Source organism: Bos taurus, chromosome 17 (assembly GCF_002263795.3).
Source record: "Bos taurus isolate L1 Dominette 01449 registration number 42190680 breed Hereford chromosome 17, ARS-UCD2.0, whole genome shotgun sequence".
NCBI lineage: Eukaryota > Metazoa > Chordata > Mammalia > Artiodactyla > Bovidae > Bos > Bos taurus.
Window position 1 is genome coordinate 16,793,922 of NC_037344.1, and position 21,380 is coordinate 16,815,301.

General features: G+C 39.4%; 1 protein-coding gene across 5 annotated transcripts in view; it reads left to right on the forward strand.

Annotated features, from left to right (window-relative positions):
* The window catches only part of RNF150 (ring finger protein 150), a 281,768-nt gene that overhangs the window by 156,370 nt on the left and 104,018 nt on the right, over nt 1–21,380 (forward strand). For all 5 annotated transcript variants that reach the window (XM_024977572.2, XM_024977568.2, XM_024977569.2 and 2 more), the window contains exon 2: nt 16,508–16,758. In XM_024977572.2, coding sequence (XP_024833340.1) covers nt 16,508–16,758 — 251 coding nt within the window. The remainder of the gene's footprint in view (nt 1–16,507; nt 16,759–21,380) is intronic.

The window sequence follows — 21,380 nt, forward strand, 5'->3', positions numbered from 1 at the left end:
GAACCAAAGTTGGTGTGTTCCTTCTCATGCCTACTTAGCTCCTCTGGTCTAAGTGCAACTATCTGAAATGTTTAAAATAATTATTTGATAGATGGTATTCATGATAATAATAACTATAAATATTTATTAAACACTATACTCTGGGTTCTTTATATGCATTATCTCATTTAATTCTCACTCAACCATTTGGATTCGGTACATTTACTACTAGAGGCTTGGAGAAATCCTGAAGCTTGAAGATTTAGTAAATCTTCCAAGGTCACCCAGCTAGGAGTTACAATAAATGATTCTGATAGTTAATTTCATTGATTAGATTGCTAGGAAGAGATAATGTTAGGGACTTTTCTTCTCTTGTAATCTCCTCTCCTGCAATTAATTCCATTATTCTGCTCCTTAATGAGACTTATATGTATATTGGTTTTTGTCCAAACTAAAATTAGAACTTAAAACATTTTATATGTAAACAGAAGGTTCTCTCAGCATTATTACTGGTTCCAATAAAAATTGAATTATTGTATAAGTCAATTTGGTATTCTACAATTTATTTTATGTCAGCATGGACTCTGGCATTTTTAACTGTTTAAAATTCTCACAAAAACTAGAAGTAAGTTATTTTTGAGTCTGATGTGCTGACTGTTCTATGAAAATACTTACACGTGGGCTATAAATAAAATACCTTATTTTATATTCATCACTCCCCCAACAATTATTACAAATTCACAGAAAATTCTGCACACTTTTAAATTAGGGGAAAATATGAATATTTTAAAAATGCGAGTCATTGATCATCTCAGATGTAGCTGAGGAACTAACATCAGTGAGTTCATTACTAGAGCTTTTCCAAAGAAAATAAAGTTGGCTGTCGTTAGCATCTCCTTTAAAGATTTCTTTTTTACTTCATAAAAGTTAGTTGTTATGGAGTCCCTCTAAGTGTAATGACAAATCTCCACTTAGGGTATCCGGTGCATAATTAAAGTGCACTTTAGAATTAAATGGAAAAAAAAGCAGACTCGCAAAGAGAACAAATTAGTGATTACCCATGGGGAGAGGGAAGGGAGGAGGGGCAGTACGGGGGTGGGGGAGTTGGTGCGGAGAGTGTTACTATGTGATTATATGAAATCATGTGTGTGAAACTTCCAAAAATTGTTAAGGTCTATAAAATTAAAGAATCATTCAAAAAAGAAAGATTACCTGGTCCATATGACTGGCATATGTTAATTCATAAATTATGATTTTGGCTTCATTTAAAAAAATAAAGTGCATTTTAGTAACTCCCAGCATTTGACATATTTCAAGTTGTTAGCAAAGCATTAGGAACCACAAATGACCAGTTTCTACTCAACTACTTGGATGAACCTTTACTATTTTTAACTGAGAGGGCTTCTGGAGAAATCATATCAGCTAGTTTGCACTATAGGTTATCACTTTGGTTCCTGAATAATCAATTTCTGTACTCCTAAAGTTGTCCTACTGTGAATTTGTTTTTATCCCCTGAAAACTAATTTTTATTGTCCAGATTAAGACTGTGGTCCAGACAACATCTTTCCCATTCCCAGCAAATGTAGAAACACAAATTTCAGGAAGGATACATGGGTTTGAGGATATATTTGGCAGTAGTAAGACAATCAGTTCAGTTCAGTTGCTCAGTCATGTCCGACTCTTTGTGACCCCATGGACTGCAGCATACTAGGCTTCTGTGTCCATCACCACCTCCCTGAGCTTGCTCAAACTCACGTCCATGGAGTTGGTGATGCCATCCAACCTTCTCATCCTCTGTCATCCCCTTCTTCTCCCGCCTTCAATCTTTCCCAGCATCAGGGTCTTTTCCAATGAGAAATACAATAATGACACTGATAAAACCTGCCGTCTGTATTGTGGTTTTATATGGCAGCCCCTGTGCTAACATTCTTCACTATAAATTACCTCCTTTAATAATCAGACAGGATATTTCCCTGTGTATTTTTTCTCAGTGATCCTACAGTAAGATTGCTAATAGAGAATGAGGGTGGAAAAGAGCATATAGGAGGCATGAGGAGAGATATTAAAGATATGAGAGGAGGGCATGGCAACCCACTCCAGTATTCTTGCCTAAAGAATCCCTTGGGCAGAGGAGTCTGGCTGACTGCAGTCCACAGGGTCACAAAGAGTCGGACATGACTGAAGTATATAAAGATATGAGCTCATAAAGATATGAGCATGTAAACATGAAGACATGAGGTCATCACGTAGACAAAGGAAAAGCAGATCCAGAATAGAGTAGAATGGATGGTCTGCATTATGCTGAGTGAAAAAACTAAGCCAAAAACCAATCTCAAAATGGTTACATACTGCATGATTCCATTTATATAACATTCTAGAAATGACAAAATTACAGAGATGGAGAACAGATAAGTGGACATCAGGGATTTGGGAAGGGGAAAGCGAGGGCGAGGGGTTCATTTGAAAAAAGGAATCATAAATTTAAAGTGAAAACAGATGACTGGTGAGGTTTTTCTCTTAGCCGTGTTCCTATGATGAAGTGGGGGCATAGAAAAAAAGCAAACTTTGTAGGGCACTTTCTTTGGAGAAATGAAAGAGCAAGGGGGTTAAGAGTATTTTTAGAGGGGTTCTTATAATTATGGGCCATGTGATCTAGGTAATGAGAACAGAAGGGAAGCCAGGAGGAAGCTGATGGGTAGTAAGAAAGTGGCATCTTTGAGATCGGCTTTAATCTCAAAGAGAGATAATTGGCTATAACCCAGTACAAAATAAAAAGTTAAAAAGAGAGCAAGACAATGTTCCTTGACCATAATGCAACAATAACAATAATCAGATCAGATCAGTCACTCAGTTGTGTCCGACTCTTTGCGACCCCATGAATCGCAGCACGCCAGGCCTCCCGGTCCATCACCAACTCCCGGAGTTCACTCAGACTCATGTCCATCGAGTCGGTGATGCCATCCAGCCATCTCATCCTCTGTCGTCCCCTTCTCCTCCTGCCCCCAAACCCTCCCAGCATCAGAGTCTTTTCCAGTGAGTCAACTCTTCACATGAGGTGGCCAAAGTACTGGAATTTCAGTTTTAACATCATTTCTTCCAAAGAAATCCCAGGGCTGATCTCCTTCAGAATGGACTGGTTGGATCTCCTTGCAGTCCAAGGGACTCTCAAGAGTCTTCTCCAACACCACAGTTCAAAAGCATCAATTCTTCGGCACTCAGCCTTCTTCACAGTCCAACTCTCACATCCATACATGACCACTGGAAAAACCATAGCCTTGACTAGACGAACCTTTGTTGGCAAAGTAATGTCTCTGCTTTTGAATATGCTATCTAGGTTGGTCATAACTTTCCTTCCAAGGAGTAAGTGTCTTTTAATTTCATGGCTGCAGGCACCATCTGTAGTGATTTTGGAGCCCAGAAAAATAAAGTCTGACACTGTTTCCACTGTTTCCCCATCTATTTCCCATGAAGTGATGGGACCAGATGCCATGATCTTCATTTTCTGAATGTTGAGCTTTAAGCCAACTTTTTCACTCTCCACTTTCACTTTCATCAAGAGGCTTTTGAGTTCTTCTTCACTTTGTGCCATAAGGGTGGTGTCATCTGCATATCTGAGGTGATTGATATTTCTCCCGGCAATCTTGATTCCAGCTTGTGTTTCTTCCAGTCCAGTGTTTCTTCCAGTCCAGTGTTTCTCATGATGTACTCTGCATATAAGTTAAATAAACAGGGTGACAATATACAACCTTGACGAACTCCTTTTCCCATTTGGAACCAGTCTGTTGTTCCATGTCCAGTTCCAACTGTTGCTTCCTGACCTGCATACAAATTTCTCAAGAGGCAGATCAGGTGGTCTGGTATTCCCATCTCTTTCAGAATTTTCTACAGTTTATTGTGATCCACACAGTCAAAGGCTTTGCCATAGTCAATAAGGCAAAAATAGATGTTTTTCTGGAACTCTCTTGCTTTTTCTATGATCCAGCGGATGTTGGCAATTTGATCTCTGATTCCTCTGCCTTTTCTAAAACCAGCTTGAACATCAGGAAGTTCACGGTTCACATACTGCTGAAGCCTGGCTTGGAGAATTTTGAGCACTACTTTACTAGCGTGTGAGATGAGTGCAATTGTGCGGTAGTTTGAGTATTCTTTGGCATTGCCTTTCTTTGGGATTGGAATGAAAATGGACCTTTTCCAGTCCTGTGGCCACTGCTGAGTTTTCCGAATTTGCTGGCATATTGAGTGCAGCACTTTCACAGCATCATCTTTCAGGATTTGGAATGGCTCAACTGGAATTCCATCACCTCCACTAGCTTTGTTCGTAGTGATGCTTTCTAAAGCCCACTTGACTTCACATTCCAGGATGTCTGGCTCTAGGTCAGTGATCACACCATCATGATTATCTGGGTCATGAAGCTCTTTTTCATACAGTTCTTCTGTGTATTCTTGCCATCTCTTCTTAATATCTTCTGCTTCTGTTAGGTCCATACCATTTCTGTCCTTTATCGAGCTGATCTTTGCATGAAATGTTCCTTTGGTATCTCTGATTTTCTTGAAGAGATCCCTAGTCTTTCCCAGTCTGTTGTTTTCCTCTATTTCTTTGCATTGATCACTGAAGAAGGCTTTCTTATCTCTTCTTGCTATTCTTTGGAACTCTGCATTCAGATGCTTATATCTTTCCTTTTCTCCTTTGCTTTTTGCTTCTCTTCTTTTCACAGCTATTTGTAAGGCCTCCCCAGACAGCCATTTTGCTTTTTTGCATTTCTTTTCCATGGGGATGGTCTTGATCCCTGTCTCCTGTACAATGTCACGAACCTCATTCCATAGTTCATCAGGCACTCTATCTATCAGATCTAGTCCCTTAAATCTATTTCTCACTTCCATTGTATAATCATAAGGGATTTGATTTAGGTCATACCTGAATGGTCTAGTGGTTTTCCCTACTTTCTTCAATTTAAGTCTGAATTTGGCAATAAGGAGTTCATGGTCTGAGCCACAGTCAGCTCCTGGTCTTGTTTTTGCTGACTGTATAGAGCTTCTCCATCTTTGGCTGCAAAGAATAACAATAATAGTGATTACAAATGGCTAACTTTAAAGGTCACATATGTTTGGAAACTAAATGCATAGTACTAAATAACCTTTTCCATTGGCATGAAATCTGCTTCTTCAGATTTCAAAGTCATACAAATAAACTTTATTGTATAGTTTTCTTCATATAAGGCTAGTGTTTATTAGGCTTTTCCTTAGATATTTTATGACTTCTGTTGTTATAAGTATAGATCACATTTTCCATTACATATTCTGGTTAGGTATTACTGGTGTATAGGAACCTCCTAATTTTTGTATGCGGATCTTGAATCTTGTCTTTTACTGAACGTTCTTCTAATTTTAAAAGCTAGATTATCTTGACATTTTAGGTGGTCATGTGATTCCCCCAAATAATGACAATTTGTACTCTTCCTTGCACCAAAGAATTGATGCTTTTGAACTGTGGTGTGGAGAAGACTCTTAAGAGTTCCTTGGACTGCAAGGAGATCCAACCAGTCCATTCTAAAGGAGATCAACCCTGGGTGTTCTTTGGAAGGAATGATGCTAAAGCTGAAACTCCAGTACTTTGGCCACCTCCTGCGAAGAGTTGACTCATTGGAAAAGACTCTGATGCTGGGAGGAATTGGGGGCAGGAGGAGAAGGGGACGACAGAGGATGAGATGGCTGGATGGCATCACCGACTTAATGGATGTGAGTTTGAGTGAACTCTGGGAGTTGGTGATGGACAGGGAGGCCTGGCATGCTGTGATTCATGGGGTCGCAAAGATTCAGACATGACTGAGTGACTGAACTGAACTGAACTGAACTGTACTCTTCCTTTCCTAGACTTACCATTCTAATTCCTGTTTCTTTGTGCCAAACATCTACTTTAAACATTGGCTTGTGCATGTGTGTGTGCTAAGTTGCTTCAGTTGAGTCTGACTCTTTGTGCCCTTATAGACTCTAGCCCCCCAGGCTCCTCTGTCCATGGGATTCTCCAGGCCAGAATACTGGAGTGGCTTGCCGTGCCCTCCTCCAGGGGATCTTCCCAACATAGGAATGGAAGCCATGTCTCAAGTCTCCTGCATTGGCAGGCAGGTTCTTTACCACTAGCGCCACCTGGGAAGTCCTAAATATTGGCTCATCCTTGTCTTATTCATGATTTAAATTGAAAACTTCTAATGTTGTTTCTTCCATTTAATGCACTATTTCAAGGAGATGCTTTGTATCACATTAAGTAAATTTCCTTGTATTTCTCTTAATAAGAATGAGAAATGGGTGCCATTCTCAACATATGGCTTCCTTCTGTAAGAAGCTGGCTGCTTGACATCTCTCCATGTGAAGTCAGAGAAAGGGGGAGATAAGATCTGGAGTGCACATACTCAGCCATTTATGGATATGACCTTGGAGTAGCAAACACCATCACTACTCAACATCTCAAAGGCCAAATATTCATCACATGGCTACATCTAGCTAGCCTCAAGGAATGTTGCTGATGATTAATGCTTTTCACTCAACAGCCTGTGCCCATCTGAGACACTAACACCACAGAAGTGCAAGACAGCAGATGCTGGAGAACAGATAGCTACACCAGATAACCATGTGCTGCTCTCCTTTGATTTGTTAATGTACTGAAACGCATTAACACATTCTCCAATATTACATCACCCTCACCTTCCTAGGATAAACCTCTTGGATCATGAATATTTTTTTCTATTTGATTGGAATCCATTTGTGAATGCTTTTTTTTTGCATCTGTGTTTGTTAAAAATAATTTTTAAATTAATGCAGAGTGGTCCAGTGGTTAAGAGTCTGCCTTTACAATGCAGGGGACCCAAGTTTAATCCCTGGTCTGAAAACTAAGATGCCACATGCTGCGAAGCAGCTAAGCAGCAACCAGAGAATCCATGCAACAAAAGATCCAACCTGACACAATGAACACTGCCCTAAGACCCAATGCAGCCAAACAGATAACAAACATCAGTGCAGAAGGTGGTAATGCTTCACATTTCTATGGTTCACTGCAGTTTTTGTAAGTCCTTTCACATACATTATCTCAGTTGAGAATACATGATAATCGGAGCTGACTCTTTTAAAAATGATAATGAAGTAGAATGACCTAAATGAAATCCCTTATGATTATACAGTGGAAGTGAGAAATAGATTTAAGGGACTAGGTCTGATCGACAGAGTGCCTGATGAACTATGGACAGAGGTTTGTGACATTGTACAGGAGACAGGGATCAAGACCATCCCCATGGAAAAGAAATGCAAAAAAGCAAAATGGCTGTCTGAGGAGGCCTTACAAATAGCTGTGAAAAGAAGAGAAGCAAAAAACAAAGGAGAAAAGGAAAGATATAAGCATCTGAATGCAGAGTTCCAAAGAATAGCAAAAAGAGATAAGAAAGCCTTCTTCAGCGATCAATGCAAAGAAGTAGAGGAAAACAACAGAATGGGAAAGATTAGAGATCTCTTCAAGAAAATTAGAGATACCAAGGGAACATTTCATGCAAAGGTGGGCTCAATAAAGGACAGAAATGGTATGGACCTAACAGAAGCAGAAGATATTAAGAGGTGGCAAGAATACACAGAAGAACTGTATGAAAAAGAGCTTCACGACTGAGATAATCAAGATGGTGTGATCACTGACCTAGAGCCAGACATCCTGGAATGTGAAGTCAAGTGGGCCTTAGAAAGCATCACTACGAACAAAGCTAGTGGAGGTGATGGAATTCCAGTTGAGCCATTCCAAATCCTGAAAGATGATGCTGTGAAAGTGCTGCACTCAATATGCCAGCAAATTTGGAAAACTCAGCAGTGGCCACAGGACTGGAAAAGGTCCATTTTCATTCCAATCCCAAAGAAAGGCAATGCCAAAGAATGCTCAAACTACCGTATAATCGCACTCATCTCACACGCTAGTAAAGTAGTGCTCAAAATTCTCCAAGCCAGGCTTCAGCAATATGTGAACTGTGAACTTCCAGATGTTCAAGCTGGTTTTAGAAAAGGCGGAGGAGCCAGAGATCAAATTGCCAACATCCGCTGGATCATGGAAAAAAGCAAGAGAGTTCCAAAAAAACATCTATTTCTGCTTTATTGACTATGGCAAAGCCTTTGACTGTGTGGATCACAATAAACTGTAGAAAATTCTGAAAGAGATGGGAATACCAGACCACCTGATCTGCCTCTTGAGAAATTTGTATGCAGGTCAGGAAGCAACAGTTGGAACTGGACATGGAACAACAGACTGGTTCCAAAGAGGAAAAGGAGTACGTCAAGGCTATATATTGTCAGCCTGCTTATTTAACTTATACACAGAGTACATCATGAGAAATGCTGGGCTGGAAGAAACACAAGCTGGAATCAAGATTGCCGGGAGAAATATCAATAACCTCAGATATGCAGATGACACCACCCTTATGGCAGAAAGTGAAGAGGAACTAAAGAGCCTCTTGATGAAAGTGAAAGAGGAGAGTGAAAAAGTTGGCTTAAAGCTCAACATTCAGAAAATGAAGATCATGGCATCTGGTCCCATCACTTCATGGGAAATAGATGGGGAAACAGTGGAAACAGTGTCAGACTTTATTTTTGGGGCTCCAATATCACTGCAGATGGTGATTGCAGCCATGAAATTAAAAGACGCTCACTCCTTGGAAGGAAAGTTATGACCAACCTAGATAGCATGTTGAAAAACAGAGACATTTAGAGAAGAGCTAACACCTATCCTGCTCAAACTCTTCCAGAAAATTGCAGAGGAAGGTAAACTTCCAAACTCATTCTATGAGGCCACCATCACCCTAATACCAAAACCTGACAAAGATCCCACAAAAAAAGAAAACTACAGGCCAATATCACTGATGAACATAGATGCAAAAATCCTTAACAAAATTCTAGCAATCAGAATCCAACAACACATTAAAAAGATCATACACCATGATCAAGTGGGCTTTATCCCAGGGATGCAAGGATTCTTCAATATCCGCAAATCAATCAATGTAATACACCACATTAACAAATTGAAAAATAAAAACCATATGATTATCTCAATAGATGCAGAGAAAGCCTTTGACAAAATTCAACATCCATTTATGATAAAAACTCTCCAGAAAGCAGGAATAGAAGGAACATACCTCAACATAATAAAAGCTATATATGACAAACCCACAGCAAACATTATCCTCAATGGTGAAAAATTGAAAGCATTTCCTCTAAAGTCAGGAACAAGACAAGGGTGCCCACTTTCACCATTACTATTCAACATAGTTTTGGAAGTTTTGGCCACAGCAATCAGAGCAGAAAAAGAAATAAAAGGAATCCAAATTGGAAAAGAAGAAGTAAAACTCTCACTATTTGCAGATGACATGATCCTCTACATAGAAAACCCTAAAGAGTCCACCAGAAAATTACTAGAAATAATCAATGACTACAGTAAAGTTGCAGGATATAAAATCAACACACAGAAATCCCTTGCATTCCTATACACTAATAATGAGAAAACAGAAAGAGAAATTAAGGAAACAATTCCATTCACCATTGCAACGGAAAGAATAAAATACTTAGGAATATATCTACCTAAAGAAACTAAAGACCTATATATAGAAAACTATAAAACACTGGTGAAAGAAATCAAAGAGGACATTAATAGATGGAGAAATATACCATGTTCATGGATTGGAAGAATCAATATAGTGAAAATGAGTATACTACCCAAAGCAATTTATAGATTCAACGCAATCCCTATCAAGCTACCAACAGTATTCTTCACAGAGCTAGAACAAATAATTTCACAATTTGTATGGAAATACAAAAAACCTCGAATAGCCAAAGCAATCTTGAGAAAGAAGAATGGAACTGGAGGAATCAACCTACCTGACTTCAGGCTCTACTACAAAGCCACAGTTATCAAGACAGTATGGTACTGGCACAAAGACAGAAATATTGATCAATGGAATAAAATAGAAAGCCCAGAGATAAATCCACGCACATATGGACACCTTATCTTCGACAAAGGAGGCAAGAATATACAATGGATTAAAGACAATCTCTTTAACAAGTGGTGCTGGGAAATCTGGTCAACCACTTGTAAAAGAATGAAACTGGACCACTTTCTAACACCATACACAAAAATAAACTCAAAATGGATTAAAGATCTCAACGTAAGACCAGAAACTATAAAACTCCTAGAGGAGAACATAGGCAAAACACTCTCCGACATACATCACAGCAGGATCCTCTATGACCCACCTCCCAGAATATTGGAAATAAAAGCAAAAATAAACAAATGGGACCTAATTAACCTTAAAAGCTTCTGCACATCAAAGGAAACTATTAGCAAGGTGAAAAGACAGCCTTCAGAATGGGAGAAAATAATAGCAAATGAAGCAACCAACAAACAACTAATCTCAAAAATATACAAGCAACTCCTACAGCTCAACTCCAGAAAAATAAACGACCCAATCAAAAAATGGGCCAAAGAACTAAATAGACATTTCTCCAAAAAAGACATACAGATGGCTAACAAACACATGAAAAGATGCTCAACATCACTCATTATCAGAGAAATGCAAATCAAAACCACTATGAGGTACCATTTCACACCAGTCAGAATGGCTGCGATCCAAAAGTCTACAAATAATAAATGCTGGAGAGGGTGTGGAGAAAAGGGAACCCTCTTACACTGTTGGTGGGAATGCAAACTAGTACAGCCACTATGGAGAACAGTGTGGAGATTCCTTAAAAAACTGGAAATAGAACTGCCTTATGATCCAGCAACCCCACTGCTGGGCATACACACTGAGAAAACCAGAAGGGAAAGAGACACGTGTACCCCAATGTTCATCGCAGCACTGTTTATATTAGCCAAGACATGGAAGCAACCTAGATGTCCATCAGCAGATGAATGGATAAGAAAGCTGTGGTACATATACACAATGGAGTATTACTCAGCCATTAAAAAGAATACATTTGAATCAGTTCTAATGAGGTGGATGAAACTGGAGCATATTATACAGAGTGAAGTAAGCCAGAAGGAAAAACATAAATACAGTATACTAACGCATATATATGGAATTTAGAAAGATGGTAACAATAACCCGGTGTACGAGACAGCAAAAGAGACACTGATGTATAGAACAGTCTTATGGACTCTGTGGGAGAGGGAGAGGGTGGGAAGATTTGGGAGAATGGCAATGAAACATGTAAAATATCATGTAGGAAACGAGTTGCCAGTCCAGGTTCCATGCATGATGCTGGATGCTTGGGGCTGGTGCACTGGGACGGCCCAGAGGGATGGTATGGGGAGGGAGGAGGGAGGAGGGTTCGGGATGGGGAACACATGTATACCTGTGGCGGATTCATTTTGATATTTGGCAAAACTAATACAATTATGTAAAGTTTAAAAATAAAATAAAATCAGAGAAAAAAAAATAAAAAATAAAAAATAAAAAAAATAAAAAAAAAAAAGAAAAACAGAGACATTACTTTGCCAACAAAGGTCCATCTAGTCAAGGCTATGGTTCTTCCAGTAGTCATGTATGGATATGAGAGTTGGACTGTGAAGAAAGCTGAGCACTGAAGAATTGATGTTTTTGAACTGTGGTGTTGGAGAAGCCGGGACAGTCCCTTGGACTTTAAGGAGATCTAACCAGACCATCCTAAAGGAGATCAGTCCTGGGTGTTCATTGGAAGGACTGATACTGAAGCTGAAACTCCAATACTTTGGCCACCTGATGCGAAGAGTTGACTCATTGGAAAAGACCCTGATGCTGGGAGGAATTGGGGCAGGAGGAGAAGGGGACGACAGAGGATGAGATGGCTGGATGGCATCACTGACTCGATGGACATGAGTCTGAGTGAACTCCGGGAGTTGGTGATGGACAGGGAGGCCTGGTGTGCTACGATCCATGGGGTCGCAAAGAGTCGGACACGTCTAAGCAACTGAACTGAAGTGTTAGAAAGTATCTACAAATGGAAACTGCAGGTTTCTCTTAGTATTGACTGAATTCTAAAGGACAATCCATGAAACTAAAATGAGAATTAGAGGAGAGAGAGGATACAGAGAATTGAAAAAGGATTTTTGCTTGCATGAATTCCGAGGAATTTTATCACTCTCCAGGATGTACGAGGAGGAATGGGACTGCCAGCTCTGTAAACTATCTAGCCCTCTGCTGGTTTTCTAAACATTCTGTTGAGAGAGTTTTTACAACCTGGTTTTGAATCCATAAGTAAAGAATTTCCCTGACATTCAACATTATTTGGCTTTTTGAACTTTTGATTCCTTACTTATCTGCATGTACCAAATTGTGCTAAGTTGCTTTGGTTGTGTCCAACTCTGTGCGACCCTACAGACTGCAGCCCGCCAGGCTCCTCTGTCCATCGGATTCTCCAGGCAAAAATACTGGAGCGCGTTGCTTTTCCTTCTCCAAATTAGATGACAGTTGAGCCCACGCCCAGGAAAAGGAAGCACGAAAACTCTGGGCCGCTTCTGCTGTTTGTCTGGCAGCTGGGTCATCTGTGTCCTGGTCACGGGACAGGGCTGAAGAGCTTTTCCAGGATACACGATAATTACACAGCAGTGATCACTCAAAAGTAGAGTGCCTTTGGGAGGAAAATAGATGGTAGGCTGACATCATTTGCAAAAAGAGGAGCTGCACATGACAATGACTGGGCATCAGAGTAAACATTTGTTGTTGTTATTTAGTCACTGCAGTTGTGTCTGACTCTTTGAGACCCCACGGACTGTACCCTTCCAGACTCCTCTATCCATGGGATTCTCCTGGCAAGAATACTGGAGTGGGTTGCCATGCCCTCCTCCAGGGGATGAACTCCCATCTCCTGCTTGGCAGTTGGAATCTTTACCACTGAGCCACCTGGAAAGTCCCAGAGTAAACATAAAATTGCCCCAATAGCGGGGTCTCTTTGTAGATTTTACCCATATAAAATATGCTTTGTTAACTTCTCTCTCCTGAGACTCAGAGCCTCCTGGGTGTCATAGATTTGATACTTAGGGCAGCACTTACCTCCGAGGAGAACTCAGCTGGGCTTTCAGCACTCTCTCCCCCATCACCCCTGGTTCTCCCTTTCTCCCCGCACCCCCCCCCCCCCCCCGCCAACACACACATACCCTCAGAAGCAATTACACTCCAAGCTAACTGGAGAGAATCTTCCAGCTTCTCTGGAACACTGGCTGCATCTTCCAAAATGAAGCAAAGATCTGGGAATTTTCTGGAAACCCATATTGGTGCACACATCTCATTTGAATAGATTAGGTCCTATAGCAGATTTTGTGCATCGATCAGACTGCTGAAATAATTCACAAGTCTGCTTTGTACCATTTTTAGACACCCTAAATGCCAAGATTATTAATGACTATTTCTGTTGGTATAAATGGATGCCTTCAGTGTCTCTTTTTACCATGCACAATAAGTAGCCTAAAGTACAGGGAGAAATATCTCAGAATCCCATCTATTTTCTACCAACATTAGCCCTAGAAATTCATTATGAACATTGAAAATGCATAAGGTTGAGGTCCACATGAAAAGAACCACGCCATTTCCATTTTCAGTCTTTTTGAGCAGATATCATATATCATGAAAGTGCGGCAGTGGGATAAACAACACAGGTAGTACAACTGAGCACTTAGGTTTAAAATAAGTGCTTTAAAATAGCAAATTATACCTTACAGGAAAAAAAGATGTTTCCTTGTGTCCTGAAAGTGGGTGATGGGTAATGTAAAACTCTTCAGATATCCAAAATTTGGTTACCTATTTTTAACATGCTGAACTGAAGTTTGGAAAAAAACCTGTCCAGTTTCAAAGCCCAAACCTTCACTATCAGGCTCTGTGATATCTCTTTTTTATAAATGGTCCCTTAATATAAATAGATAATAGGAATATTGTAAGGACAGAAATGACTAAGTAAAGAGGCTACCAAATAGTAAATATGTTAAAAGCTCCACAGCTAAAAGAGCCAAAAGATAGATCCACCTTACAATAAAAATAAAAAAAAAAAACAAAAATAGACCCCTGTATGTCTGAGAATTTAGGAAAAAAACAAATTGCATCCTATCTGTCTCCTCTCTGCCCATCACATTAAATGTGGTGTTTCTATTGAACCGCACTCAGATTGCTCAAGATTTAAATGTAAAAAGTAGAACTACATTTAAAGTACAGCTAAAAGAAATTTTAGATGAATATTTCTATCATCTTTGATGAAGAAGAGCTTCATTCACAGAGAATCAAAAGTAGAAGTCATAAAGGAATATATTGATGAAATTTGACTACTAAAAAGAGTGAAATTGGTCTAAGTCTGAGCATGCATGAGTGCTAAGTCGCTTCACTCATGTCCAACTCTGTGCGACCCCATGGACTGTAGCCCACCAGGCTCCTCTGTCCATGGGATTCTCCAAAGTCTGAGCATACAAAGTCTTATATAAATAACCCCGAGACCTCATCTCCAAAAAGAAAAACGGTCTCATTCTGGAACCTTGAATAGACTCACTTGAAAAATATATAAAGTAAAAAAAAAAATCAAGTGAAAACTTATGATCTATCACTGACTAAATATCTACAGTGTGGCTCCAGTACCGGGGTGAACTTCACCAGGCCAGATTAGTCCAGTATACAAAGATCATATTTCTATAGAGCCAAAACCTGCCAGAAGCTCTGATTCCTCACAGAACCTCAGACCACATACAGCCATTAGCCAAAGTAAACATGACGAGAGAACGAGCATCAGGATTGTCAGTAAATTCTGCAGAGTTGAAATCTAAGCCATCGGTTTCAGTAATTCCCAGAAAGAACGGCCAAATCTAAACACTGTGTAGTTCTGTGATTTTTACAGTTGAGCCAGTGCAAAGGTTTCAGGAATTTAAAAAATCATATAGTTGATGTCTCATACATAGACACCTTTGTATCTAGCTGGCTTTTAAAAATATTCATTTGGCCTAAGTGAAATACCATCAAGGAATTTAGGATGGAAAAACTGCCTAGAGATCAAGGTCAAGGGAAAGCCCTAAATAGCTTCTAAGAAACTTGCAACACCCTGAACAAATATAATCTGGTAATTCTGTCTCACTGACTGACCTCAGTGCATGGATAAGGCCAGCTTTAAGCAGCTGAAGGGGTGTTTAATTCTCTCCAGAACCTACATCCTAATTGCAAGTTTGCAGTTTAATTTGTAGTGACCTCAAGTAATAGGGCATTTCCATGTGGAAACGGGGCCCATGAAGAACATTGTAGGATGGATTGGAGTTGAGGTACTCCCTGAAAACTAACCTAGGGATTGTTATTCTCATCTGAGCATCAGCCACTAGTGACATGTTGAGTTGGCTCATTTGGAGCTGATATCATTATCTTTACCAAAGACCCCTTACAGAGGCCTCTGAACTCCTCACCAAGAGGCTGTGCCTCAGAGTGCCATGAGGAGAAGGGAAAATGACCCAGATATCTCAGACTGAAGAAGGGTACCACTTTTGCTTCAAAATGTCCAATAAACAGGGGCTCCGCAGTAAGAGTATTTGAGAGTGGAGATGAAACCATCCTGGAGTTATCTGTACAGTTTCTCTCCTCTCTTTGCTTGGCATGAGGATACACAAAATGTTTACATTGAATTAGGTAAAATAAGCAGAAGATAATTCTGAGACTGTTATTTTATGTTGGCAGGTCATATTAGAGCTTGTTAAGAAAACTTGTTTAGCAGAAACAGATTCACAGATATAGAAAACACACTTGTGGTTATCAAAGGGGAGACAGAAGTGGGCAGGGACAAATTAGGGGTATGGGATTAACTAATTATTATGTATAAAGCAGATAAACAGCAAAGACATATAGTGTAACACAGGGAATTATAGCCATTATCTTAATAACTCACAATGGAATGTAAGCTACAAAAATTCTGACTCACGATGCTATGTACCTAAAATTAACAATGTTATAAATCAACTATACTTTAATAAAAAGAAAAATCTGCTTTGTGATTGCTTTGGATATTGTAGGAGAAGCCTGTCTTGGAAATGATTAATAGAAGTCTATGACTGAGTGCTCCTAGTGTCTGTGAAGGGGAAGGAGAGAACTCACAGACAGATGGTGTAAATTTGGGTATTTTATCCTTTGCCATGGGGCGCAAAGTACCTTTTCCCCTCTGTGGAGTGACTGTGAAATGCAACATAGAACTGTAAACTGGGCTGGTTGGGAGGGTCCATCTTTCCTGGGCCAGGGCCAACACCACCTTGGGGAGCTAGAAAAGGAGCAGGATCATGACCTCGCTGGTACCAAAAACAGGCATTTGTTTTAGGTTCTTTACTCATCTGTAAGACAGCAGCATCCCATAGTAGCTGAAGAAAGGAAAATTCACCTCCATTTCTGGCTGGGAATTAGACCTGGCTGTCTGGTCCGGCACAGACTCATTGAAAGAAGTACCATTATTTGATGCATGTTATTCTGTTCACACACTTTCCGGTGATCTTCTCTTTCATCCCCTTACACTTGTTGTCCTCTCACAACAGGTGTCGAAGACATCGTGGCAATCATGATCCCTGAGCCCAAGGGGAAGGAGATAGTAAGCCTGCTGGAGAGAAACATCACTGTGACCATGTACATCACCATCGGGACCCGGAACTTGCAGAAATACGTGAGCCGCACCTCGGTCGTGTTTGTGTCCATCTCCTTCATCGTGCTCATGATCATTTCCCTTGCCTGGCTGGTCTTCTACTATATCCAGAGGTTTCGATATGCAAATGCCAGGGACAGGAACCAGGTGAGTAGCAGAAAGTTATACAAGAAAAAAAAAAAACTTAAAAATTATTACCACAGTAAGACATTATGGTGTAAACTTTGGAGATCACAGAAAATGCCATGACCAAAACCAAACTTACCTATGATGCCCCTACTCAAGATAAACACTGTTAACATTTGCTGCAGAGGTTTTCAGGTCTTTTCCAGGTATACGTATTTTAATGTCTTGCTAACATTGTTCTGTAACATGGACATGCTTTGTCCCACATTCCTATTGCTCATTCATGGGACAGTTATTTACTATTTAGACAGTGCCTCAGTTGGTGAAGAATCAGCCTACGATGAAGAAGCCCCGGGTTCGAACCCTCAGTCAGGAAGGCCCCTGGAGAAGGAAGTGGCAACCCACTGCAGTATTCTTGCCTGGGAAATCCCACGGACAGAGGAGTCTGGCTGGCTGTAGTCTATGGGGTTGCAAGAATCAGACATGACTAAGCGACTAAACCACCAGACACAAATAAAGGGGGAAAGAGGACAAGAGCTAAGATTATGCTAATTGTATCAGTATAATATGGAAAGAGCCAGAATTTCCTCCTTGAGAACAGAAAGAAACAAAAATAAATAAATAAAATATATTTTGAAAGCAATACATTTTGGAACAGGTAAAGCATACTCTTAGTATAAAATGCAAAAGGTATAACCCAGGTCTCCCACATCACAGGCAGATTCTTTGACATTTGAGCTACCCGGGAAGCCCAACATGGTATACAATGAAGAGTAATTACATTCCCATGTCTGTCCCTCAGTTATGCAGTTTTTCTCTCCGGAATATCTTCTCACCCAAGGAATTTTTTTATGCGCTTACAAATACTTGTGTGTGTGTGTATGTGTGTGTGTGTGTGTCTAAACCAATAAGAGCACATATAAATCTGTACCAATATTTCTCACGTCATCCTAGAGATTAATTCCTATCAACACTCAATCCAAGCTGTCTTCTCATTTCTAATGACTGTATAGGCAGACTTTGGAGATACTGTGGGTTTGATCCCTGACCGCTGCAATGAAGCAAATATCTCAGTAAAGCAAGTCGACAGGAATTTTTTGGTTTCCCAATGCACATAAAATTATGTTTACACTATACTGTAGTCATAACATTATATCCAAAAAAGTGTACATACCTTAATTTTAAATACTGCCTAAAATGCTAACCATTATCTGAATCTTCAGCGCATCATAATCTTTTTGCAATAACATCAAAGATCACTGACCACATATCACCATGACAAATATAGTAATAATAAATGTTTGCAGTATTGTGAGAATTTCCAAAATACGACACAGAGATACAAAGAGCAAATGCTGTCAGAAAATGGCACCTATAGACTTGCTCAATGCAGCGTTGCCACAAGCCCTCAATTTATAAAATACACAACATCTGTGAAGCACAGTAAAATGAGGTATGCCTGTATAATGTTTTATTTTCTGCATATACTACATTTATTTGTTGCTGCTGCTGCTGCTAAGTCGCTTCAGTCGTGTCCAACTCTGTGCAACCCCATAGACGGCAGCCCACCAGGTTCCGCCATCCCTGGGATTCTCCAGGCAAGAACAGTGGAGTGGGTTGCCATTTCCTTCTCCAAATACATTTATTTAGCCAGCTCCTATCAATGAATGTGTTTTCCCTCACCAAAAAACAAAACCGAGCACACACACACACACAAATGTACATGTGACACAGCGCGTTTGTGAGTGTATCTGTATGGTAAATTCTGAGTGTTATAGCTAGGGCAATAGTATGTGTATTTTACATTATAATGTGCTGTGCTTAGTCGCTCAGTCATGTCCGACTCTTTGCAACCCCATGGACTGTAGCCCATCAGGCTCCTCTGTCCGTGGAATTCTCCAGGCAAGAATACTGGGCTGGGTTGCCATTCCCTTCTCCAGGGGATCTTCCCAACCCAGGGATCAAATTCAGGTCTCCAACATTGTAGGAGGATTCTTTACCATCTGAGCCACCAGGAAAGCCTTTAAACTATAATGGATACTGCCAAATTGTCTGCCAGAAAGGTTGAACCAATTTATACATGAACCAGCAATATAGTAATACTGATACTAATATAAACAACATTCCTCCAGTAGGATATTAATACTGCTTATCCTAACATATGGGGCTTCCCTGGTGGCTCAGAGATGAAGAATCCCCTGCCAATGAAGGACACGTGGGTTTGATCCCAGGGTCAGGAAGATCCCCTGGAGAAGAAATGACAAGCCATTTCAGCGTTCTTGGCTGAAAAATCCCATGGACAAGGAGCCTGACAAGCTATAGTGCATGGGGTCACAAAGAGTCGGACACAACTTAGTGACTAAACAACAAATACTAACATATACAACAATATACTAATAACAAGCACTGTTTCCAGTATCCTCACCGTATAAATGTTACGGCTTTTTTCGTTGTTTGTGATTTAATAAGATAAAAATGGCATCACATGTTTCTGATCACAAGTTCCATTAAATAGAAAAAGTTGTTTTTCTTTGAAGTATCTGCTTATATTATTAGACCGCTTTTCAGTTGAGTTGTTGGTCACGTTGACTGATGTGTATAAGCTCTTTACTGGTCAGAGTAGTTAACTCTTTGTGGCACTGCTCCAGATTCCATGTTTTTCTTCTAAACTTATCATTGTCTCTGGTGTATCTTTGGGGGTATTACATAACTGAATCTACCAATTTTTTATAGCTCCCAAGTTTTATATCATAAGATCTTCCATAGTCCAAGATTATAGAAAAACAGTATTTCATCCACTGCTTTTTTTTTTTCACTTTGACAATTAAAACTCTAATCTACAGAGAACTTATTTTGACTTAAAGAATCGAGTACAGAGCCAACGTTATTTTTTTTTCAGATTGCCTACTGGTTTTTGTAACTGGTGTTTATTGAATAATTAATCTTTTCCTTTTCATATGCAGAACCTCCCCCATTTAGCATATATTAAAGCTGCATATGTGGTTCTGTTTGTACGCTCTATAAAATGTAGCTTTAATCTGTCTTTTCACATTCTGATAGCATACTCTTTTGAATATTTTAGCACCATACTATGCCTCATATCTGTTCATGCTCATCTTCTTTTATTGCTCTGTCTTCGCTTTTTTCATGTGTATCTTTGTATGAATTTAGAATCACTTTAAGCTAGTTTTTTTAATTTATAGAATAATTTAGGAATCTATAACCTAATGATGTTGAATCTTCCTATCTAAGAATGATACATGTTTTCCCTTTATTTAACTATTCTTTTTATTCCCTAATAGCATTTTAAGTATCCTCATTTACTCTTGCACATAAGAAATGTTTATTCCTAGTTCAGTGTATTGCAATTATAAATGAAATCTTTTTAATATGGGAAGACTTTTGATTTTTGTTTATTTTGCACATTACTATAATTTAATAATTCATGTATTCAGTAATTTATTATTTAAAATTTTATTATCTTAATAGTGATATTATATAGTATATATTAAATACAGGCATGTTATATGAGCTCTCAATATATTTACATACATAATCTTCTTAATAACCTTATAGTAGATAATTTTATTGTCCCCGTTTTACAGAGAAGGAAACAGAAAGTTTAAATAACTAGCCCAAGGTCACACAGCTAGTTATTATTTAATAGAGACAGCAATTGAACCAATATCACAGCTTCAGAACATATGCTCTTAACCAGTACATTATAGTGTTTGTAATTGTTTGAATTAGTCTACCAGGATTACACTAATAATATGAAGTGAATGATAATATATTACTTCTTTCAAATTTTCAACCTCCTTTTTTCTTCTATTGTCTAACTTCACTGACTTGTGTCTCTAGAACCGACTAAAGTAATAGTGGTAATAGTGAGTGGTAATAGTGAGCATCAGTATTTATGGGAGCATTCTGAGTTTGCTGCTGCTGCTAAGTCGCTTCAGTCGAGTCCAACTCTGTACGACCCCATAGACGGCAGCCCACCCGGTTCCCCCATCCCTGGGATTCTCCAGGCAAGAACACTGGAGTGGGTTGCCATTTCCTTCTCCAATGCATGAAAGTAAAAGAAGTCGCTCAGTTGTGTCTGACTCTTATCGACCCCATGGACTGCAGCCTACCAGGCTCCTCTGTCCATGGGATTTTCCAGGCAAGAGTACTGGAGTGGGGTGCCATTGCCTTCTCCGATTCTGAGTTTAATGGATTGTTTTTATCATTTCTCAATTTTATTATTTCCCCATGCAGTCTTCTAGGTCGAGATATATATTTAACATGTTATGCAAATGTAAACATAGTCCTATTTTATTCAGAGTTTTAATCAGGAATGTATTTTTAACAAATGCCTTTCAACAGCGATAGTTCTGACTTTTCTCTTTTGATCTATTAATAGTAGTTTAAATTAACGGATTTCCTAATATTGAGCCGTCTTGAATTTCCAGTACATAACTAATCTTCTAATGTGTGCTGAATTGTTTTGTTCATACCTTATTTAGTACATTATTTACTTTTTACCTTGATATTCGCATGTGAAATTTGCCGGTAGTTTACCTTTTAAATTTGTATTTATGTATGTATCTTTGAGACTGCCGGGGCTTCGTTGCTGTGTGCGGACTTTGTCTATTGCAGTTAGT